Here is a 24,595-nt window from a genome sequence, read left to right on the forward strand (position 1 = left end):
CTCCTGGGTGACACAAGACTGGACAGTGTCAGTATTTCCATGATGGCACATGTTGAAATAAACTCACCCCTCGGTGAATATATTGGTGAACATCCAGTACGGACGCTGTCTTTCCAGGAACATGGACTCTGCCACGGCTTTCCATGCCTCTAAATTTTACCTTTCCATATCTGCCATCAGCTTTATTCTTTTCCTCCACCATCCATCTCATACAGACTATTCTTCTTGTTTGCTAACAAGTTGTTTTATTCTGAAAGAAATGTGTTCATCCATAAACTTTCCCTTAAGGAATAAGGAATGTGGATGAAAACTGATTTAATTTCAGAATAAGTTTGCATGCAGAGAAAACCCAAGACTTGCTGAAAAGACTGTGTCCTGTGCTTCATTAATGTATTACGCAGACCTGCAGCGTGTAGAAAGAGAGCACAATCAGCTTGTGTAATTTAGAAAATATCTAGTTAACAGAAATGATGATTGAATAGTTAAGAACTTGAAGATTATCCAGATTAGAGCTCCTCTTTCTGAGGGACTCAGCATTAGTCAGCTGAAGCTCAACAATACTGTAAGCTCCAACGGCTGTACATATTATACGCGTATCATGCAGGAATATGTCTTCCAGCAGAAAGGATGAACAGTTCAATACAAAACTGTGAGTGTCAGTGATGGCTCACACGGACAGCACCAAGTCACTGAACCCGAGCCAGAGAAGACCGGCTGAGCTCATGGCCTACCTTCTTTCTCAGCTTCCCTCTCTCTCAACCCCATGGAAGTGTGTGGGCAAGTATTTGTGTGCATAAGACCAATTACTAAGCCACTGAAAAATTTTTTTCCCTCATAAATACAATTGCTAATGCCATTCTTTTAGCCACGTGAAGAAAACCAGCCACATCACTGAGAATCCCACCCCTCCACCCCTGAGACTGCATCCAACCAGAGACACTGTTTTTGTCATTCTGATCCAAATTGGGTAGCTGTAGCTAGAAAATAAAGCTCAGCTGCTCTCATGAGTGGTCCTGGAGCATGGGAGAAGAAAGACCTAGAGAATGGAGTAGGGGTAGGGATGGTCCAAAATAGTCATTCCCCTGTGTGGTGAGTTGGAGGATGGCCTGGGTAGTGGCAAGAAGTGGGAACTCATGAGGTCAGCGTTTTCGATGATTAGTAACAATCAAGGCTTGTAAAGTGCTGGAATTTGAATGCTCTGGGTCATGCTTCAATTCCAAAAAGCACGTGGATTTATTTCCATCAAATAAACCTCACTGTTTGAGGCTCTTAGAAGAGCTGAAGAAGGTACATCTGGCAGTTAATGTGCTAGGATGGACACTTCTAAGATATTTCACATCAGAGCTCTGGGAAATGATTGCTGGCTAGCAGTGGTTTCCATGACCAGAAAGGTAGGAATCAGTTTTTTTGGGTCAGTCCACGAGGAGGTGCTACAGACTCGGGAACAGAGCAGCTCACCCACTCACAGACACTTGCCATGAGCACAGACACAGTACTGCAAGTTATTACTCACTACTTTTTAACAGGAGGTTCTTGTGAAACATTAAAATACTTTTAATTTCTTTATCTTTTTCCATAGTTATTTTGTACCAATGAATCAAAAAAGAAAAGAAAATATCAGCTGGTGTTCTTTAGTTCAAACAATACACTACTTGTAAAACTTTACAAGCAATTCATATCTGATTACAGTTGGGAAAAACATCTTTTTCCCTAACTTCAGATCTGCCTTTCTATTATGCGTCTCCTAAAGGAAAATATTTGTTGTGAACAATAAAAGGAAAGTCCCACTTTCCTGTGAATAGTTGCAATATCAAACCTCAACCTTTTATATAATGGGTTCCTATTCTCTACCTAGACTAAAGGGCAGCTGAAGTGAAACATTCCCAAGAAGAGATAGGAAAAGAAAAACCCTAAAAACAATAAGAAAATTTCCCAAACAACCAAACACTCAGCTTCTGTCTTGTGCCAAAGTGCTCTGCTTTGCTTTCCATCTGTCTGCCTGCCAAGAAATAAAAAGATTATCCAAACCTAAGACACACGATCCCTTCCCCTGAGCCAGAGCTTTCACAGAGACAGAAGAGGCCAAGCAGAAGAAAACAAAGATACAGTACAGCTTTGTAAAAAAGCAAGGAAAGAGAGATGTGTAATACAGATGAGAAAATGGCCAAGAGATGGGTGATATATTGAGTGAAAGGGGAGGTCTGTAGCAATTCCTACCACCATGTAAGGATTAATTAAGCAACATTCTGAACAATGGGCATTGATGGCTGTTCCCTCTGCAACTCCTCAGGTCATTGTATCTCTTTGACTGGGTGTACTGTCTGTAAGACAGGAAGAAAGAAATCTACCTGCCTTGCTGAACTGTGAGAGAAAGTTAATGACTGAAGAAGGTTTTGAAGATGGGAAGTGTGCATCACGAAAATTGGTGGTGGGTAAATACCAACTGGCTCAGACTTTGCCCTTGGTTCATATAGACAGCCAAGCATCTGGGCTTCTTACATTTTTGCTCATTAGTTAAAAATATTTTAGAACAGGCTCATGTTGTGTTTTGAATCATACTTACAGAAACATTGAAAAAAAACCTGTCAGAACTCTCAATTCTGTTTTAACAAAAACATTTCAAACAGTAGAAATGAAAAATAAGGGAGAAAAAAACAGTATTAAGGAAATATTTTAGAACTTTCAAAAATTTTGCTTTTCAGTTAGTGTGCAAAGTAGGCAAACATACAGATATTATGGGGGTTGGGTTTATCCAACTTTAATCAGGGCAGTGGTTTAATCATAATGTTAGGTTTGGGGTGTTCAAATAGACTACAAATATGCTTTTAATGGTCAAAATGTTCCCCTGTCACATGCTTATTAACAATCTTGGAGCAAAGTACTATTTTTACCATTGGTGATTAACCCTAACTCTTGCTCCAGCCACCATGGCTATGGTGACAGGTGATTGGTCCAACCACTGGCACTGTGTTGTCTAGACTGTTCAACAATTTGCACAATCTCTAGTGAGATTTTGGGTTGTCCAACTAATGTTTTCCCTGTCAATACTGGGGTATGTTTCTCAAGTTACTGCAGGCCCAAGACCTTTCTGAGCATACAACTTGGACATAGCCACCACATTTTGGGTACAAGCGAATTTACCTGTTTGACCATGCCACCTGGCCTCTGAGCCAGATAACTGTCCCAGCCCTTTTTTATTTATTAGTATAGACATGGCCAGACCTATAGACAGCTGCTGATGTGAAGTTGGGTCCCCTTAACCAGCTCTTCCACACAGAACTGCCTGCACAGGTGCTCTGGCCTTTATCCATGACATGATTCCAAGGGTCTTTAGGAGCCTCCCAGTGCTTGGTGAGGGGATTCTGGGGTTTAAGTTCTGTCTGGTTTTCACAAGTGTGGGTCATGAGAGGAAACTGGGAATCAGCCCTATCTGTTTAATTATACAAGGTGGGCAATTATGTGATTTCCAGGGATTGAAAGGGCTTCATAAACACCAAGAAGCAGCTCAGCTGGTCTGTAGGAAATGTCCTGGGTCAGGGGAAAGAACTTAAGAGAAAATAGAAAGAGAAGCATCACCTGAAGACACATGAGTCCTCAAGTGAGCTAGTCACCTTTTTATAATCAACAAAATTAGGGACTTCTAGGGAGTAATTCATCTCATCCCAAAGTACACTTCTAATATGCCTAAAAGAGTTTTTCTCTCCAGTGACTATAAGAGCAACTGGGATGATAAGTTTAGAAAGGGTCTTCTACAGTGTTAGACACATAAAGCTAGGTGAGATGAATGGCAGCCAAATGTTCATCAAGTTCTTGAAATGTGTTAAAAATGTGCTCTTTGGGACAGAAAGTAAAGAGAACTGCTAAATAGGAGGAACTTCTGGTCCTGTTTTTGATGAAAACAAGAACTGGCCGATTTCTTACTGAGGTGCCACTCTTAATTGTCTTTGAAAAGCCATGGCAATTGGGAGAGGCTCCTGAGATGGGAAGAGAGCAAAAGTCACTCCTATCTCCAAGAAGGGCAAGAAGGAGGATCTGGGAAACTACAGTCCGGTCAGCCTCACCTTGATTCCTGGGAAGGGGATGGTGCAACTAATATATCCGGACATATGGAGGACCGGAAAGTGATCAGGAATAGTCAGCATGGATGCACAAAGGGGAAATCATGCTTGACCAACCTGATAGCCTTCTATAATGAGGTGACTAGCTTGGTGGATAAAGGGAGAGCAGTGGCTGTTGCTTACCTTGACTTCAGTAATGCTTTTGACACTGTCTCCCATAACATCCTCATAGACAAGCTGATGAAGGGCCGACTAGATAAATGGTCAGTGAAGTGGACTGAAAACTGGCTGAACTGCTGGGCTCAGAGAGTTGTGGTCAGTGGCATGAAGTTCAGCTGGAGGCCAGTCACTAGTAGTGTCCCCCAGAGGTCAATACTGGGGCTAATATTGTTTAATTATGGTCATCTGTGACCTGAATGATGGGACCAAATGCACCCTCAGCAAGCTGGCTGATAATACAAAACTGGGAGGCATGGCTGATACAGCAGATAGTTGTGCTGTGATTCAGAAGGACCTGAATAGGCTAGAGAAATAGGCCAACAGGAACCTCATGAAGTTCAGCAGAGGGAAACGCAAATCTCTGCTCTTGGGGAGGAATAACCCTATGTACTAGTACAGGCTGGGGCCCAACCAGTTGGAAAAGTGGCTTTGCAGAGAAGGACCTGGGGGTCCTGGTGGGCAAAAAGTTGACCGCAAGTCAGCAATGTGCTCTTGTGGCAAAGAAAGCCAACAGTATCCTGGGCTGCATTAGGAAGAGCATTGCCAGCAGGTTGAGGGAGGTGATCCTTCCCCTCTATTCAGCACTGGTAAGGCCACCTCTGGAATACTGTGTCCAGTTCTGGACTCCACAGTACAAGAGAGACATGGACTTACTGGAGCAAGTCCGGTGAAGGGCTGTGAAAATGATTAAAGAACTGGAGCACCTGACATATGAGGAGACGCTGAGAGTGCTGGGACTATTTAGTGTGAAGAAGAGAAGGCTGAGGGAGGATCTTATCAATCTATATAAATATCTGATGGGAGGAGGTAAAGAGGATGGGGCCAGACTCTTCTTAGTGGTGCCCAGTGACAGGATGAGAGGCAATGGGCACCAACTGAAATACAGGGAATTCCACTTGAAAACAAGAAAACACTTCTTCACTGTGAGGATGGTTGAACATTGGAACAGGCTCTCCAGAGAGGTTGTGGAGTCTCCATCCTTGGAGATATTCAAAACTCATCTGGACATGGCCCTGGGCAACCTGCTCTAGGTCACCCTGCTTGATCAGAGGGGTTGGACCAGATGATCTTGAGAGGTCCCTTCCAAACCCAACAATTCTGTCATTCTGTGTGATTCTTCTCACTGCTTGAGACTGTGAAGGTGAAAAGCAAATTAGATGAGAATGACCATGAAATGGTAAAGTTCATGGTATTTAGGAAGGAGTGGAGAGATAAAAACAAAATTAAAAAAGGGGGGGGGGTAAACTCCAAAATTTTGGAAATAAGTTCTTATGGGAAGCAAGTCTAAGAGAAAAAGCAGTTAAGGAGCATTACTATATTTTAATGTCCTCCCCAATCAGCATCAAGGATATATGCACATAATATCCCAATCTAAAGTAAAGACAGGAAGGACAATAGTACACTAAGGTGGTTAAATCACAAGGTCTTCAGTGGCTAGAAGATCATAAAAGATTCTGGCAAAATGTGGAAACTGGTTGAATTCTTATGATGAATATAAGCATTGAGGCAAAAAATGAAGTACAGAATAAGATACAACTAGGAAACGTCATAAAGAATAAAATGAAAACATTCTCCAAAAATATGATATATGAAAGAGTCAGTCCAGTACATGATGAGAAGGGAGAGATAACAACTGGTGACTGATTTAATGCCTTTTTTGCTTCAGGATGCACTTAAGAAAAAGGAAGTTTATTTAAAATGCTTATATAGCTGGTGTAAGCAGGATAAGATGTTAATGATCATCCTTGAGAAGGTGAGAAGGACAGATGAGGTTCCAGGGGACTGGAAAACAGCAAACACGGTGCATATTTTCAAGAAAGAAGGAAAGGAGGTGCCTAGGAATTGTGACTAATCAGTCTGACTACACTTCCTGCAAAAATATTGGAACAGATTGTATCAGTACAGCATTTGTAAGTATACAGAAGATATCTAATTAATAACAGCCAAAGTAGATATGTAAAGAATCAGTTTGTCAAACCAATCTATGCATTATATGTGAGATGTGGAAATAATCTTTTCACTCTAGATAGCACTGCTAAGGCTAAGGATGGAATATTTGTGTTCCGTTTGGGTAAAACACTTCAAAAGAGATGCAGATAATTCCACCATGTCTAGAAAATTCGAGATAATTCTAGAAAAGAAAAGACTAAGAGGGAAGATTATAACAACCTTCATATACAGACAAAGATTTCTGTAAAGAGGGTTAACACTTTTCTCCCTGTACACTGCATAAGGGACATAAAATAACCAGCCTAAATTACAGAAATTACAGTTGCACTAGCATGTTGAATCCCAAGTGAGTGATTTGTTCCAGCTGGTATTCAGTGTATTAAACTCTGTCCTCTTTCTTATTGCAGATTAGTCAAAGACCTGTTCTACAATAACTGATTTGTTTACACTAAATGTTCTCCTTTGTTGGAAGTTGATCTGGCAAAAATCAATGTTATCCCTCAAACAGTGAGTCACTGAGCTTCCTCTTTAGGAGAACAAATGAGATCAGGGTCACAATAAACTACAACTAATCCCAGCAGGTCATGAGTTCTGATTGTGAGAATTCCCTGCCGAGAATCATTTAACAATTTCCTTTCTATGTGCAGAAGCTCCTTCTTAACAAAAAGAGTGGTACAGAACAAGGGTAACCATACTGCATTACTCCTGGTGAATATCTCCTTGTGAGCACTCCACCATCTGTGGAGAAACTATTTTCATCAAACCTGCTTTATGAGAGGGCAGAAGATGGCAGAGTTAGGGGTAAGGTAGCAGACTGGAAACTGAAAGGTCTTGGCTTGCTTTCCACAGCAAGTTCCCAGGGCAGATCCAGAAAGCCACGTGGTAGCAACTGATGCTTCAGGAGCATAATTCACAATGTCCAAGCTCTCTGTATACTAAATGGGAAAATTTCCAGTTCAACACTAGGATTGTAACCACCAGCAGTCTGTCATAATGAGAATGCATTGCCTGTAGGACTGTGGCCTTGTTCCTCAGCGAATGATAGCTTTATGGAACCACATAAAAAGCCAGTGAGTGGACCCCTAAGACTCCCCAGTTGCAACTAAGGACTCCCACAGACAGCAGAAGTGTTATGTATCTTCTTGCCTGCTGTCCTTCTGGATGCATGCACTGTTGTGTTCATGGGTGCATAATGGTCTTACCTCAACAGAGGTGGTGGTGGGAGTCATCTGTTGAGATGACCCAGTTAGTTAGAATAGGGCAAGGTGGGAGTTCAAAGTATTTTGGGATAAAACTGAGCCTGGAATATGAAATCTTCTTTCTGGGCGAGAGGTCTCTGCAACAGGGCACTCTTACAAAAGGCAGGCATTGCCTCCAGCAGTGTCTTGAGGGGAACACAACATTGTCAGTTTATGTTACACCGTCCTAGTGAGGCAGCTCTGTCAGGCATTGCCTAATTTCTCAACTCTAAGTAGCCCTTGGCAAAAATTAAGTGCATAGAGGTGTAATCCAGACAAGTGTCTACTGTAAAGTACATGAACAATCCTCAGATTCACATGTAGCAGGTTCCCACTGAAAACATTAAAATCTGAGAAGCAGCCTTTGTATTTTGGATGTCTCCCTGAATCCCAGTGAGGTTGCTCTCTTTTTAAGCATCTTAATTTTAACTGAACTCACTGTAGCATGGAGCTCTGGGTGGTTAATTTTAGACTGTGCCACTGTGAATACAAATGCTGTTCTGATGTGGTATTTGTGCAGTGAAGATATGAAGCAATATACTACTGTGGCCTGTTGCCACGTCACAATATTATTATCCCTTGGGAGGGAAACAATGTAGATTTATGATTTGCTTAAGTTCTTTGTTTTGGTTATTTTTTCCTGCCAGGTTATTTTTAGTGCAAAATTGTTCCAAACTATGTTGAGAACAGGAGAAGCTGAACTAAAACTGTGACCAGAAATGCTGATGTGTATGAGGGACATTTTCTTAGACAGCAAGAGCCAATAACGTGTAGTGATGGTGTATTGCATAACCCTGAGGAAAGCTCTGGAAAGCAATGTGCTACTTGTGTACAGACACAGATAGTCTCCAATGCTGGAGCCACCCTGGAGTAAAGAAGTAGCTCTGCTGGCTGTCAGTTTTAGCAGTGGCAGGATCAAATTCTTTGAAGTGAAACAGCTACTTTCAAGAAAGACCAAATCTCTATCTAAGTACAAGAGCTAGCAGTCACTGTCCCTTCTCTTCAGCTACTCCTGAAGAATACACAATATTCAAACCCCTGCACTGCCGACAGGCTTGTGTCCTCCCTTCTTACTTGGACCGCTTCCTACGTTCAGGAGAATGCAACAACCAAAGCTGGTCAGGAATCATCGATGTTCCCTACAAACATGTTCATCTCTTGGTGAAAGCCCATTTTCTGCTAAAACTTTTCAAATAGACAAAGTGGGGAGTGCAAATGAGACCACCTCCTGATTCCTGCACCATCTTCTGCTTGTTCATGACCCCAGCAGCCAGGCAGAGGATAGCCCTAATCCTGCTTCAGGTGGGCCAGGTCTTGAAAACCCCAGAAGCTCCTTAACTGCCTAAAGATTAATTGAGGGATTAAATAGTTGGGAGAGGAGATGTTTAAACCCTGGTAAAGAGCCTTTGAATCAGAAAAAAAAGCTGGTGTTTCTTTTGAAAGAGAATAGGAAAGTTTAAACTTTTCTCCCACAGAAGGGCAATCTGAGTCTTTCTCCTGCTCAGCTGTCATACAAGCTGTCATTACATACAAAGGAAAGTAATATTTCTGAGACCTTTCCCTTCTGTCATATTTAAGAGTTATTAGCCAGGCTTTCCAAACGTACCTAAGACATTGCTGAGAGGCAGACTAGCAGACAAACAGTTTTCATTTAAGACTTATTTCCCTGTGTTTTGAAACCAGATAGAAAAAAAAATCAATATATTTTGCAACTCTGGGCCATTTGCTTTCAGAGACAGAACCATGGTGTTTCTCAGAAATTAATTAACAAAATTCACATCCTCTTTTGGATTGACTTTGGAAACAGCAGCATGGATGGATGCTCAGTTCATGGGGTTTTAATGTTGAGCTCTCAGAGGGGAAGCAGGTACCTGACAGTTCTTGAAGCCTATTTATGGAGCACAACTTTCTCTGTTGCTGTCTGCCTGCTCTAAAGAGACAGCTGTGTTTCCTTCCCTTTAATGAAACAATGCTGTAATAATAGCTTGCAAATATTTTATCTCTGGAAGCAATTATTAGTTTGTTTTAAAAGCTGAGCTAATGCTAGAGACATGTTATTCTCCAAGTAGACACCCTGTATTTGAGCTATCATCTTTCTTGTTACTATTTTTAAATCCATGTTATGCAGTTGTGAATATAAGTTGCCTCATCTGCTACAGAAAACACCCTAATTTGTTAATAAATTAACACAAGAGGAGCTAAGGAGGAGGTTTGAAGAGTGAAATATTTATGTGGAGAAATCAGCTTGATTCCAAATTAAATTAGAAGTGTTTGATGTTGCTATAAGGTTACTGACACTTACAGAAAGTCCTCAAGCCATAATGAGATGTTCTAGTGCCCCCATCTCTCTGCTTCCCTGCCACTGAGCGCCCTCCATCTTCAGTCCTCGTCCCTCTGTGCCTGCTGCCTCCTGCTCATCCTCCGGCTGGCAGCTTTGTCTCCTGTGGGACAGGGATGGCAGTGGCCACCACCAGGCTGGGACATGCTGGCCTCCTCTGGCCCGTTCTGATCCTTTCACTGCAAACCTGAATCAAAGAAGAGCTGTAAAGACAAGAGACATATCTCACTTAGTCTACTTTCGGCCTCAGCAGGATTTGGTCCTTGATTAATCCTCTGCCTCGGCTCTTACAGCAGTGACTGCTCATTCAGTGGAAGTCACCACTGCAAAGTGCCTGCTGGCAGAAGTCTGTGTCTGAGGCACAATCAAATTTAAGGGAAATTGTTCTTTTCTGAATATGAGAGAACGCAGGAATGTCACAAGCTGGACAAAGTAAGTTCTTTCTATTTTTTCCAGGCTGCAGTTAAAGCTATGTTTTTTTCCCTTTCCTAGGGGAAGGAACATCTCAAATTCCTTCTCTGGCAATTGTAAGATGCAAGTAGTGTGTCACACATCTTGCATTCATGACTATCTGCACAAGAAGTAATACTGTATCTCTGCGAAGCACTGGGATGCTGCCCCTATATTGTTTGAACCTCATGAAGTAGTCTTGTCCGCCTTAGCATTTTGTTGAAAAGAGAAAAGAGATTATCAGGTAGAAAAGGGGAGTGCAGCTCCTCTGCAGTCCCCTTGCCTGCCTGGACCAGAGAGATGTGCAAGTAACATGGTCCTGGTTCTGCTTGCTTTCTCCAGTGTGGGGTCTTGAGAGCCTGGCACACAACCAAAGTACAAAATTGCTTCATTGCTGCAAAGAGCAAGACAAGAATGTTAATGCCAGTTCTTGCACGATGAAAGTCAAGGAGAGGTTTTCCCACTAATTTCAATGGCTGCAGGATCAAATCTGTATGAATAAAATGGGAGCTACAACATCAAAGGCAGTCAAGGAAAGGGCACAGCATGAGCTTGTGGGATTGTTTACTATGTAACATGTGCTCCACATTTTTTGTACCTCTTGCTTGGATCTCATTTTCCTTTGAACTCCAGGCTGTGCACACTTGGGCCTAAAACCATTCCCACTAAAATGAATGGATGTTCTCTTACTATCTACAAGGCAGATTAGATCAATTCTTTAGTCTCCCTAAGTATAAAAGCCTCACATTTTCCTCTTGGGCACTATAATGAACCATTTTATAAATTCACCCAGGCAGATTAGCTTTTCTCAGAATGACATATATTCTAAAACATCTAATTTTGCTGGCGAGGATCGTGGGAATTCACCAGGGTGTTCTGGCTGCTTTGCTGCATCAGTAAAGGTGAGCATAGTCCAGATCTAAACAGGAAAAGTGCACAGTCACTTTACCGTGAAAATATTGAGTGAAGTGGGAGCACACACCATTTTGACAGATACTAAAGAGAGGTCACAGCTGCATGCATTTCTCCCCGTGTGCCAAATGTGCAGCACAACACAGGGGATGTGATGAACCTGGTCAGACATCTCCAGAAGACAAATCTACTGAAGAAAACACTCTGGAAAGCTGAAGAAAATACCACCAACAAAAACAGCCTTGATAATGTGAAACACTCACAGTCACTATTTGCACTATTAGTTACTCCCTGCTGGTTGCTATCTGCATCAATCTTCTCATATCAGGAATGTTTTCTTTGAATACATGTATAACATATGGTAGCAGTCAGAGCTCCTCTAACTTGTAAAATAAAGCTCTCAGAAGTAATGGGAAGCTTGTGAATAGGACCTCATGATACTGAAACGGAGATAGACATATTATGTAATTTACAGGAAGTGCTTTCGGCAGCTTTGTTTCTATAAATATCTATTGTAGAAAAAACACAGGGGCACAAAAGAAGCTTTGTCAGTATAACCAAATAATATGCTCTGTCATAGGGAAATAATGTTACTAGACTTTGGAAGAAGATCTGCTCTCTAAGGCTGCTGTTTTGTATTTTGAAGGCTGCTTTGATTGGACTGGGCTCCAGTGGACTACCTGAATTAGGCTGCAGGAGTTACCATATGAAAATGGGGTGACTTACTAAGTATCCAACTAGGCAGCCAAAAATAAAGGCAACTAAAATATATTTATAACTGTTACAAGCTTTTCAAGGAAATGACTTGTGTGGGTTTTTAAGGCAACAAATAGCTTAAGCCAATAGCTAGTGCTCCAAAATCAAATACTATCTTAAAGAGTTTTACAAAGGAGATTATCAGCATCCCATACAGACAGGATCTGCAGAACAAGCCTGTGATTAAATACCATCTCTCTTACAAACCGATCCCTTTGAATGGTTTTATAGAGTTAAATGAAATGGTTACAAAAATAAATTGTGTTTGTGAGGGGAGGAGGAGGAGGAGAAAAGTGCATGGGCCAAGGGAAGATATGTTTTCAATAAAAAAATCTCATAGAAAAGACGTAGAATAGAAGCAAGGGAACAGCAGACGGAAGACTATAGAAGGGAGTCCTGTTGTACTTAGAGACAAGAAGGGACAAAGGTGAGTCTCCTCTTCTAAGATGAGAAGTTACCATATAAAAATGACATCATGGCTGTCTTTTTTTCTGTGTATCTCCCTGCAAACACAGCCTAGGAGCAGAGAAGAATGTGATTACTACATCTCATGCATCATCATTTCTAATGGAAAATACAATGCTGTTATCATAGGAAGCCATGACACTTCTACAGCTTTCTTCATGGACCTTGTCGAGCAAAACTCCGGAGCTTCCTTCAATTACATACATTCAAAGTCTGGTAGAGGTGAAATTCAACCTTGTGCATATTTTATGTGCCTTGTAATAATACCCACTGTTTCTTTGTGGAACAGGCATTCTCTTACCTTCCTTTGACACTTCTTTGGGATTGCAGCTGGAAGATATGTCACGGGGACTTCCCTTTGTTTCCTCGGTATGAACTAGCAGCTAGTGACAGATGCTGGATTGGCAGCTCTACAGAAATAGATACTCCAGGCCACCAGTCTGCACAAGTGGTGATAATTCAAGTGTCTGGCTTCTGTATGGCACCTATTACTTTGCTGCTAGACCACGTAGGCTAATCAGCAGCTGTCAGACCGCAGTCTTCAAGCATTTCTCCTGAGCCTGCAGGGTTACTCACCTGGGAGTCAGGGAGCACAGCCAAAGCTGATAGCAGATTACAGTTTTTTATTTCAGTCCTTCCTTTGTTTTAGGAAAAGCGAAAGAGCTGCACTCCTTACACCAGGTCTGCATCTCTACCTGCCTCTCTAGGGATTAGAAGGCCATCTTTCCTAAAAAGGAGAGAAAGAGGGTGAAAGTGGGACCATGATAACCCAGTATGAAGAGACGACAGAGTTATCTAGCTTATTACCAAGTACTCAGACTTGGTAATGCTAAGCTTGCTGAGGTATCTCTACACTATACTGCAGTAACTCCTGAATATTTGGATTCTATTTTCAAAGGCAAAATGATAATATTACAATCCATTTAGTACAAAGGATTACATCAGCATATAAACGTACTGTGCCTGCGCACTCTCCTCCTCAAGGAATGTTAAGAGCTTGACACTTGTGCATAGAACTCCTTAAAAATAAATATATATATACACATATTTGTGTATACCTATGGCACACACACACATGCACACACATACATATGCATGTATATATATGACTTTATGAAGGAATCTAATCAAGCCCATTTCCATGCTAGCAAAGCAAATCACATCATAATAATCCCTTACATAAAATGAGCAAGCTTCATCATAAGAACCATTATGTCTCTTCTCTCCCTACTCCTATGTGAATGTTGTTCCAAAATATCATTACTGTGCTCTGCAGTAGTATTTTCTTCCTAATCTCCAGTCTAATCATAACCACGGTCATATCATATCTATTGATTTTGAGCCACTGTTGCTTTTAAGCTTTAAATAGTCATTCCTTCTCCCTCAGATCTGCCCACTGATGTATTTAGAGAGAGCAAATCCCTCCCTTCTCAGTCATTACTTGGTGAGAGCCTAAACAACCTCTTTTGGACTGCTCATACTCCAAGATGGTTCAAGTAGCCCTCAAGTAGCTTCAAGTAGCCCCAATCCCAAGCTGAATTATATTTTCTTGAATGTGGGCTTTGTATTCAGTATTCAAGATGAGATCTTTCTAGTTACATGATGGTGTTAATATATTCCTATATACCGGATATACCTCTCCTGGTAAACTGCAGAACTGTATTTGTCATTTTTGTTGCTGTATCACACTACTGAGTAAAATCGATTATCATTCAAAGATTTTTCTCCTCATCATCAATCATTTCAAACTAGTAAGTTCTCAACATTAGCAGGAATGCCCCAATAGCAGGACCTTGCACTTCCAACTATTGTCTTTCACGCCAGGAGGCTGAAAAATAGTAAGACCGTATCTGAATTAGGCCAGTATTTAATTTAATTTAATTACTTCTTTTTCCACTTTGAGACTTCCTCTTTAAGCAGCTGTGTCTAGGTCTTGTCTCACTTCTGGGTAGATGAAGCAATCCCCAGAAGCATGGACTAAATCTAATTCTTAATCGTCTTAATTTAAGTGTTCATTTTGTTTGCAAGGAACACATTTGCACAGCACAACTTGAAGCCAAAATCAATATCAAAATGTTGTAAGAGTATGTACCCATACACTCTAACGGTAGCATACATTTTATCAAACTTCAGTCATCTAAGTCTAAGCTAGACTACAACCACCAGAGACACTGGCATCTCTCCAGGGCAATGCATCACTCATATCTTAGACACTTATTTTAGGATCTGATGAACTGTTTCCTATTGGTGCCTGCTTCTTCCTCTCCACAGATTATTGTATGAATCTGGATGATCAGACTAGCCTAAACATGCAATTAAAATCAGATAAAATAAGCTTCTCCTTAGGGAGTGCCTTAGAATTCAAAAGAAAATTTCAGTGACTGAAATGGTCGCATACATGAAGTAAGCCATGTTGCATTTTTCAGAAAACTACGTGCGGATACTAGCACTTTTCTGAGTATTGTAACAAGAATGTGCTTCATACACAGATGTTCAAATGTCCCTTTTGACCAATAGCTCCCATATAACTAAGTGTTGCAGTGTAACACTAGGGCTGGTTAGAAAGAATCTTGAAAAATATTGAGGCTTTGACACTTGGATTTTTGGCCCACTGAGGAAAAAAATGGATCACAGAGCAGTCATCTGGGATGTCAGAGAACTGTTTAAAAGAACTGCACTCCCCAAATCAGGTCATTACTGACATGTCACAAAAGAAATAGAAGTATTGCAAGATAAACATAGAATATTTAAAACTCTTTTTTTTTTCTGGAAACCAGTGTTTTCTAGAGTGTCCCTTGCACTGGAAATAAAAAAAAAAAATGCTGTTACTTCAAACTGGAACAAGAGCAGGTTTGGGGATTCTGATTTCCTACAAGAGAGAGCTCTGATTAATTGATGGAGAAAATGGCTCTCTGAGATGGGAAATGGAACAAGACTTGGTGCCCTGAAAAAGGCTTCCTGAAACACAATGCTGTAACAGTCCTTCTTCAGGAAGACATTACTGTGATCCCGGAAAGCAAACAGGAGAAACCATGAGAATGGTATTAAAATTTCTGCATCTGACCAAGCCTGTGTTACCATCTGTCCTTATATTGGACCAGTCCTGTTCTGTCACATCTCACTGAGAAAAACATAGTCTCTTAGCAGATTGGTGGGTCTAAATCAAACCATTGTTTTCCCTCTTGTTTTTGACAAAAGGTCATGAAGAGAGATTGGGAGTTCCGTAATACAGCAGGAGCTTTGGAACAATTATAAACTGGAATCTCTAAAAAGGAAGGAATTTGATGCGAAGGGCCAAGTCATAAAGATTAATTAGGTTCAAAAAGGGACGCTGACTTTCAAGTAGGCTGGGCTGGAAATAACACAGATGCAGAAAAAGAATAGGAAACATCATGTCTGCAAACTTCTCTCTCAGTGGGTGCTTTTGGGAGGGTGCCAGGTAAAGGACTGAGCATTTGGTAGCAAGAGTGTGAATTATCCCTGCCCGTATCCATGGATAATTAACTCTGAAGTCATCTGATTAGTTAGTTAAATGTTGTTTCCAGAGAAAAACAGCCAGGTTGGTGAGTATATTTGGTGAACACTCAGATATTGTGGCTTAAGCACACTCCCCTTTTCTGTCACACATCCACTTCTGCACCCTCTGATTGCTGGGCAAATACAAGCCCAATCAATACCACAAACTATTCCTTGTAATTCATTTCTTTGTGGTATCTTTCTCTGACTGTACACAAGAACCCCACAATTCTTTGCATTTTCATTGGGGAAACTGGAAATAATCTCAGTCCACAGTATCACCTGAAATGGGAACTAAAAGACATTTTGCTTGTCAAGACATGAATCCAGATTTCTGTTTCCTGTTGTAATATCATTGTCTCCGAAAGCAGAAGAGGAGCCTCCTTTAGGCTGAGATGTTGATAAATGTTAAAGAGGAAATTCAGAGTCAAAATTTTCCGCTTGTGACAAGCGAGCGAAGCAGAAACTCATCCTCTGCTGCTTTTGTGGGAATATGCTCTGGTAAAATGAATAGTCCCCAACACTTTAAATTCTTGGGAGGGGAGATATAAAGTAATCAGGTATTTATGAAGTGCTTAGTCTGTTATTAGGGTGAGCTTGCTGCCTTTCTAGAAAACCTGATGTGCATTGTTGGCAGCAGGCATTAATGCCCGAAGGGGGAAGACATACAAGCCTGCAGGCATGTAGATAAACGATCTAAGTCTTTACTCTGCATGACAACCAAAAAAAAAAAAAAGCAAAAAACAAAAAAAAACAGTGAAACCTTCCAATGCTCTAACAAGGGGCTCCCAAAAAGTACTGTAAAGTCCTCCTTCGCAAGTCACAAGTACCTATCTAAGAGTATATATATATATATATATAAAACCTATGTATCCCTTCCAATTGTAAATATTTAATATTTATTAGATCTGGTTAGAAGTTTTTGTTTGTTTGGCTGAGAATGGAGGGGAAAATGTGTCCCCTTCTTGACCTGGCCAACATTTTCACTGCAGTGATAGCCAGTGGTCTTGTCTGTTGCAATTTACTCGATAACTTTCAGAACCCAAAATGTAGGGAGCCAACTTTCCTGTAAAATTTAATAGCTTGCTGCAAATAGTTACAGAGCCTTACAAAACCATCTACTGGTTACAACAGCACATCCCAGACTTCAGTTAGTATTACTGAAGGTGAGGATGCATAGTTGTCAGGGAATGTGGTATTTCAGTATAGAATTTTCTAAACACTGTGTATTTGGTCAATTCTGCCAATTCCACAGGTGTACAAACTGCCCCTCAGGCATGCTATTTATAAACTCAATAGACTAATCATTTCTGACAAAAGTGGCTGAACAACACTCATAAAAAGAGTGATACTGTCAAGAAAATGAATCACAATCTGACATTGTTTGATGATGAAGTGTTGCATTATGCTTAAAGCATGAAGCAAGACTAGTATGTTTGCACTTTGTCTTGACCTCTCTATTAAAGACTGTGATACTGATAAAAATGCACTACTCATTGCATTGTCTGTTTAGAAAAATCAATACAGAAAATGTAAACATACAAATAACTCCATATCCCTTTCTCCAGAAGGCTCCCATGAGTTCCCCATAGTACATCACTGAAGAGAATATCATGTCTTTATGCCTGGAGCTTGCAGGGCTTTTCTGCATTTTTATTAAAGAAACAAAACAAAACATGAAAATCATACTCAAAATAGTTCCTGAATGTAAGTAGTATGTGCAGTTTCTACACCTGATCCATCTTTTTGGTGATAGACTAGCTTGATTTGTAGTTTTTAAAATTACAATTAAGCATAGTTTAATTGCAATTCCAAACCGCTCTGGAGACTTTACAATTCACAGCTTCAAAAGTTTTCTGCTACGTTAGCAAGCTGACCTGACTGAGCAAAAACCTCAGATGAGTGCTTGAACTAGCACAAGAGTGAGAGAGAGCAAGGCAAAGAAGCAGAAGCTCAGTGTCAGGGAGTGATACCTTCCCGCTACAGTAGCAATAAGCCGTTTGACACAGCTGCCTTTGGCACTGCACCTTCTGCAGCACAAATGGGCTGTAGAGGTATCAGTGACTGTTATTTGAGGATCAGAACAATTTTGATTGACACCATTGTCTTATCTGTGGCACAGAAACATACTCTAATACACAATGTGGTTGTGCTACAGTGAGACAAATATTCACTACGACTTATCAACTGGTTTCATGAAAGTCATCACCTTTGAACAAACTTCAAACCATTAAATCACTGCAATTAAGCCTGCATTGCTATTGCTGTTGGGGTAAAGCAAGCATTGCATTGGTAATGCTGTACATTTTTTGTTTTCTCTGTAGAGAAAAGGTTTCTTATCCTCTCTCAGACCACATGTGAGAACTGCCATAATAACATGCATTTTTTCAGTCACTTATATTTTGGTAAGCTAAAACAGCTGAAGGCCACAGCTGTTGATTTATTCATAAGCCTAAGGAAACCATTAGTCCCTTGGGCCCTGATGATGAGATTTCTTTCTGTTACATATTAATATAAGGAAATCCCAAACAGTGCCTGCCAAAAGGACTTAATGCAAATGCAAAATACCAAATGTACCTAAAGGGACGGAGGGAGGTAGTTGCTTACTAGACAAGAAATAAACATGCAAGTGAAAAGCACAGCTTGCTTTTTTTTCTGCTTCTTTTTCTCATATGTACAGTGTGATGCACTACAACCAAATTATGGAGATGAAAAGTCTTCTGTTCTGAAATCAAATACAGAACCTTTGAAACTGCACATATGGTTATACCATTTAGGACTACCTGTCCAAGTGTTATTGTTCTTGTCAGCACCACTTTGGATGGAGTTCTTCCACAAACTCACCATTATTTGCAGTTTATATTAATTAACTGTAATAGTCCAGTATAAACTAATCAAATCCTCAGAAGGGATGTTAAAAAAAAAAAAAAGTAACAGCTACTACCAGGTACTATCACCTACTATCAGAAACTAGTCTACCACATAATGGAGCATCTACACTGGGGAAGGAAGAAAAGAAAGAGGAAGCTGGTTTTACTTCTTTAAATAATGCACAAAAATAACCAGTTAATAGGTTGTTCTATTAAGGTTGCAATGTAAAGAACTAAAAAGTTAAGAAATAGAATTGCTACTGTGCCACCTCAATATGCTCCCAAAATAAACATTTTTGATAATTTTTATTTGAAAAGCAACTGCTCTTTGTTTTGTTTTTGTTTTTTAAGAGTCCTGCCTCATTCTGTGCAATGAGTAGATTCACTCTCCACTGAGTATCACATGAAGGGAGGAATATTTTGTGAGTGCTGAATGAGTACTTTCCCACAGTTTGTACTTTTGGAAATGAGATAAATCTACTGCTTCTTAAAGCCACCAGAGGCAGTTTTCTCGTTTGTACTTTTGGAAATGAGATATATCTACTGCTTCTTAAAGCCACCAGAGGCAGTTTTCTCGTTTGTACTTTTGGAAATGAGATATATCTACTGCTTCTTAAAGCCACCAGAGGGAGTTTTCTCATCTAAATGGTTCTTTAACTTCTGAAACATAAACCTGCCTTTTTTAATAATGCAATGTTACCTGGTAGAAACTGTTGCTGAAAACAAAAGGTCAGTTTTACAGTCAAGACCATTTAACTGCTTAGTGCTAGAGGCTGTACGCTTCTAGGCGAATATTTGTGGGTATGGTTGTGCAAGGAGTTGCTGTCATGAAAAATGCAGTAGAGTGTTAAAAGCATGAGAATTGACCAGTCTGGAATGTTTGGTAGTAACCTATTGGGTTAAAGGGGAATGTAAAATTATTGCAATATATGTACTATTCAAGTGTGCTTGAAACCGTAACTGACAATAGCTGACATATGATTTTTATTTGCAGAAGATCAGTTCCTTTACTTCTCTGCACTCTAGAGAGACATTTTGAAAGTTTCATATTTAGGTTTCTTTATTTGGAAGCAATGGAGTAATTTTGAGATTACCACAGTGACAAGAAAAGTTCAAGAGAAATGCTCATTGTAGGACTACTATAGTAAGAAGAGTCTATCATTGTTTCTTGTTTTCGTGAGAGAAAAAAAAGCATCTCCAGTGACAACAAATTGTCTCATTCTTATTTTATGTTATAAAGCTATATACCAAGCCCTGTGCAATTATCCCTCTTGCAAAATAAAATGATAGCAGTCACTGTGCACATAGCAGTGAATACTTTCTTGATCTGTGAACACCTCACAATCCTTCTCCTCTCAAAAGCAAGCAATAGATTGAGATATTCCACTAAATTCAATCCTAAAGCATTTAAAACGCCGATCTTTCATTTTTAAAAATCTTGTTGGACAAACACCACTTTGTAAGAAAATGGTCACATTTGTTTTGGGGAACCTTTCTGGATTTGAAAGCACTCTGAAACAGATATGCATTTTTATAATACCATTGAGTCAGAATTTTGTTGTTCTATATTCTGCTTGTAATGAAAGAAATTTTTGAGTAATGAGCAAGATCCAGTGTTCCATATAGGTCTATCAACACCAACGCTATATTTTCAAAGAACTGCATAAATACCAATCATTTCACAGTATCCATGTGAAAATAACTAATTAAATGTTTTTAGCTTTTATAAAAGTAGAAACTGAGAAAGGAACTGATTGTAGGTGCACTGGCAGGTAATTACTGGTAAATGACTATTCAGCACATGACATCAGACACTGAGTAAACAGAAATGGGAAGTGTTCATATGTCTTAAAGACTGAGCCATAATAGTTAATAGTTAACAGCCTCGCGCAGACATATTTTCCTAACATGTATTATAATTGCCAACTCATATGACAATTCTAGATATAGGCTCCCATGCTGCTTTGAGTTACACATGAGCAGACTCCTGCATTTTTGCAGAACCCAGTGCAATGAATTCTTGTGAAGCTCAGCGAAGCATGAGGCAGACACAACCGTTCAGCTACATGTAAATCACTGCAGGACCAAAGCCACAAAGAAGGGCCAGCTTTAGACACAGGTGAAACAGAAAATAGCCCAGGGCTGCAAGATGATGGGTTCAGCAGCATTGCAGCTAGTTATCCAGACAGAAAGAGACTTTGGGGCTCAGCAATGGCACCACAGTGGCCCCCTGAGGAACCATCTGCCTCCCTGGAGGAGCCTAGAAGCACAGGTCTGGTGGGCTGCTGGTGTGCTACCATCAGAGCAGATGGGCGACACGGTTGAGGGTGGAAGAAGGCACAAGGCACACATGGCTGCCTGCTGCCCCAGCTCTTACGTCTTAGCACCTTGAGCTGCTTGGGGGAGATGGTGTCAGAGGTAGCCATACCGCCCTTGCAGTAAAATTCAGTTTTTGTACTCAAACTGCTAAACAGCTTTGGGCCAGCCATGGCCATAGCTAACAAGACATGTGAAAATAAGACTATTTCAGAAATCCAGCATCTTGCTCGCATATAGTGTAAGAAGTGAGAACTGGTGCTTAGCTCTACAGCATGTTCTACCTGAAGGAAGAGGGCAAAGGTAGCTTTATGCCAACCTAGGTATTTAGGGCTGATCCAAAAGTAGAAATGATCCCTGAATAAATTGGAAAGAGCTTTTGCTCTAGTTCAGATGAGCTTCCCAAAAGGCTACGTGGAGCTCCTTGGGCACTCCGTAAAGGTATACCTTATGAATATTTTATTTCTCACTTGTCATATAGTTATACTTAGCCTTGGGGAAAGGCTCAAAAAGTTAAAAATTGCTGTATCATCCTTTATCTTTTTTTTTTAGGATGTAATTCTTCAGAGGAAGAGAAAAAAACTATAGAGAAGACAAATGAGGATAATTCATTCTCCCGAAAGCTATTTTCTAACTTGACTTCAAACTATAACAATGAGGTTTCATATCTGTCCCAAATCTCATCTTGCTATTATCTATTATAAATCTGAGGGCGTTTTATATTTTTATAAAAAGACTCTCCTTTCCAGGGAGTATCATGGAACCATTTATCAATGTTAAGCACTGTACCTACTTCAGGGAAATTTTCACAATGAGTTGTATGCTCACAGTTCTGCTGTCGGAAGAACTGGAAGCAGAGTCTGCCTCAAAACACTGTGAAGGAGAAAAAACATTGTATTAGGATATGGCATATGCTCATTTACACCCCATGTCTTCACATTTTGTCTTTGATGCTTATTAACTGACTCATTTTGAGTTTATATTCCATGAGAAAGATGCAAACCAAAAGCTGACTCCTGGAAATACTTGACATTCTTATTAGGCTAATTTTATTCTGAACTTAGCTAAAATGGCTCATTTTGAACCATTCATGAAAGGATGCCTGCAGCAGAGAAGACAGAATATTTTCATTTCAGAGAGGCCTGCTGTGTTATATTCCCTGATCTTCATCAAAACCACACTATGTTTGTATGTCCTTTTGGCCTGAAAGTCACTATTTTGCTTTAAATCTGTGTAGTTCTAAGTAATCGTTTTCACTCTTTCTGAGTTTCCTACAAAAACCTAGACAGCAGTAGCTTGATATAGCTCTGAATACTTCTTTTCCTCCTTTCTAGAAATACATCCTGGTTAAAAATAAAACCCCAAACCCCCAAAGCTATAAACTGTCCCAAACCAACGCACAAGCCCACAAACACGCACACAAAGTTAGGGAAGGAGAAATTTGCCCCAGCTGTGGCCAGGTCACCTTTTTTCAGCATAAAATGGCTGCGCCTGCTGCCTTCTGAGGCCTCTCCTTGGGGACCTGTGCCCTCCATCAGCAACGAGATGACCTTTGCTCGCAAAAAAGCTTCAACCCTGTAGCCAGAACTGGCCTCAAATCTCTCCAAATCTCAGACTAGTTAGGTCACTGTCTAGAGGTGCTTCCCAAAAGGATCTCATGGGTTTTTTGGGGGGGATATAAAGACCAGAAAGGAACTCCCTGCGTGAGCAGGCAGCCTTAGGGACACCGGGGCCTCCTCAGGGCACGGTTTTGGGAGGCAGCAGGGGAGACCCTCACCCAGGGAGCAGAGCTCGAGGCAGGCCCCTTTTCCATGGGGGATAAGCACCGCGCCGGGCAAGGAAAGGGCCCCCGCCGCGTGTGGGAAGGGGCTGTAGGGCTGACCGTGCTCCCCGAGGCCAATTTTGGCGGCGGGGATGGAGGCAAAGGGGCGCCGGTAGGTGTGTGTGAGCAGCGACGGGAGTAAAAGCTGTGTGCGACATGGCGGGGGGCGGCAGGGGCACCTGCGGGGGGAGGAGAAGGTGGGGGGGCCGCAGAAACCACCGCTCCCGGCGGCGGCGGCCGCCGTCCGCAGGCGCGCACGAAGTGCGCTGCGCTCCGCGGGGGGGGAGGGGCGGCAGCGACGTCACCCCACCTGGCAACGGCCGCGCGGCGACCCAGCGTGGGGGCGGCGGTGCCCAGCTCTCGCGGGATTTGGCGCCCCCCGCGGCGGGGCGGGGCGGGGCGGCCGGTGGCGGAGCTCGCCTGAGGCGAGGGGCGGGAGCGGGCGAGCGAGCGATCGCGGCGGTAGCGACGGGACGGGTGTGCGGCCGCCTCCGCCCCGGGCCGCCGGCGGCGCGGATGGAGCCGCTGTGCCCGGCTTGAGCGCGTCGGCGGGACCCGGAGCCGCTCCGCCGAGCCGGGGCGGGCGGGCGCAGCATGGGTGAGCGCGGCAGGCGACGGCGGGCCACCTCCGCGGCGGGGACCCCGGTGCGGTCCGGCCCTCCCTCCTTCCCCCGGGGCCGCGCCCGGCCCGCCGGGCTCTGCCGCCCTTTGTCTGGGGGCAGCGGCGGCGGCGGGGGACCGGGCCCGCGCGGGGGGCCGGGGCGCCGTGGGGGACGCGCTGCTCGGGCGGGAGCGCGGCGGAGCTGGTGTCACGCAGCTTTCGGGAGCTGCCTGGGCGGTTGGGAGGGGGGTCGGGAAAGGGGGGCGGCTCAGGTGCGTTTTCGGCGTGAAGGGCTTTCGTCGAGAGCGGCGAGTTTTATTGCCATACAGCAAATATTGATAAAGCACTAGTTGGAGGAAGTAAGCGACGGCTTGGGGAAGAGTAAAAGTTGATCGGATTAACCCCCCCCCCCCACTTTGATTTCAGCTGCACATTCACTGATTCCTCTGCTAAGGTATTAGTTCAGAAAAAAACCACCAAATGTAAATCTTTGTATTTTTCATAACGTGCAGATTTGCATTTGGAAAGACTCAGCTATGCTCAACTTAATTTAAAAATTAACAACATTTGCATAGGGAGCTGTGCGAGAATGACATAAATGCTGGTCTTCAGAGTCCTCTGTCTTTATGCAGAGTTCCCCCGTTTCCATTGTCCATTTTATCTGTCTCGGTTATCTGTATGTGTATTATGTTACCCTCTCTGTCGCTCTGTGTATTAGCTGCTTACAGCGCTTCTGTACAGGGGTAATCGGGGGTTGAGCAAGAGCATGTGTGGTGAGGACTTTCCTTTTTTGTATTAAAAAATAGCGTTTTCCCTCACACTACTGTGTGTGAGCATTTCGTAGTTTAATAAGCAACATTTAAGCTTTTAAATGGAAGTGCACGTGGGTTTTGGATAGCTTCACTTCCTCAACCCTTATGCATGAAAAGAAGGGAAGAATCACATGGTGTGCAGATCAAGTATGTAGTTACTGACATGATACACTCCTCCTGACTTGTATTTCTCATGATTATAAAGATGTGATTTCACTTTTTTCCCCATATCTGACTTGACTTTGAATGCATAAGATGACTGCTTATGACAC

The 24,595-nt window shown here is 41.9% G+C and overlaps 1 protein-coding gene and 1 long non-coding RNA gene across 3 annotated transcripts in view; one reads left to right on the top strand and one right to left on the bottom strand.

Moving 5' to 3' along the window:
* Nucleotides 1–9,671: 9,671 nt before the first annotated feature.
* LOC112988297 (uncharacterized) lies at nucleotides 9,672–23,281 on the bottom strand. Its single transcript, XR_003260497.2, has 4 exons — nucleotides 23,221–23,281; nucleotides 21,882–21,961; nucleotides 12,963–13,113; nucleotides 9,672–10,006 (listed from the first exon to the last, which is right to left on the bottom strand). It is a non-coding gene; the product is annotated as an uncharacterized LOC112988297 (long non-coding RNA).
* Nucleotides 23,282–23,286: 5 nt separating this feature from the next.
* CD2AP (CD2 associated protein) overlaps nucleotides 23,287–24,595 on the top strand; it is an 80,788-nt gene continuing 79,479 nt past the window's right edge. For both annotated transcript variants that reach the window (XM_026108695.2, XM_026108696.2), the window contains exon 1: nucleotides 23,287–23,508. In XM_026108695.2, the coding sequence (XP_025964480.2) occupies nucleotides 23,505–23,508 (4 nt within the window). In that variant the 5' untranslated portion in view covers nucleotides 23,287–23,504. The remainder of the gene's footprint in view (nucleotides 23,509–24,595) is intronic.

The sequence above is a fragment of the Dromaius novaehollandiae genome, chromosome 3, assembly GCF_036370855.1.
Source record: "Dromaius novaehollandiae isolate bDroNov1 chromosome 3, bDroNov1.hap1, whole genome shotgun sequence".
Lineage (NCBI taxonomy): Eukaryota > Metazoa > Chordata > Aves > Casuariiformes > Dromaiidae > Dromaius > Dromaius novaehollandiae.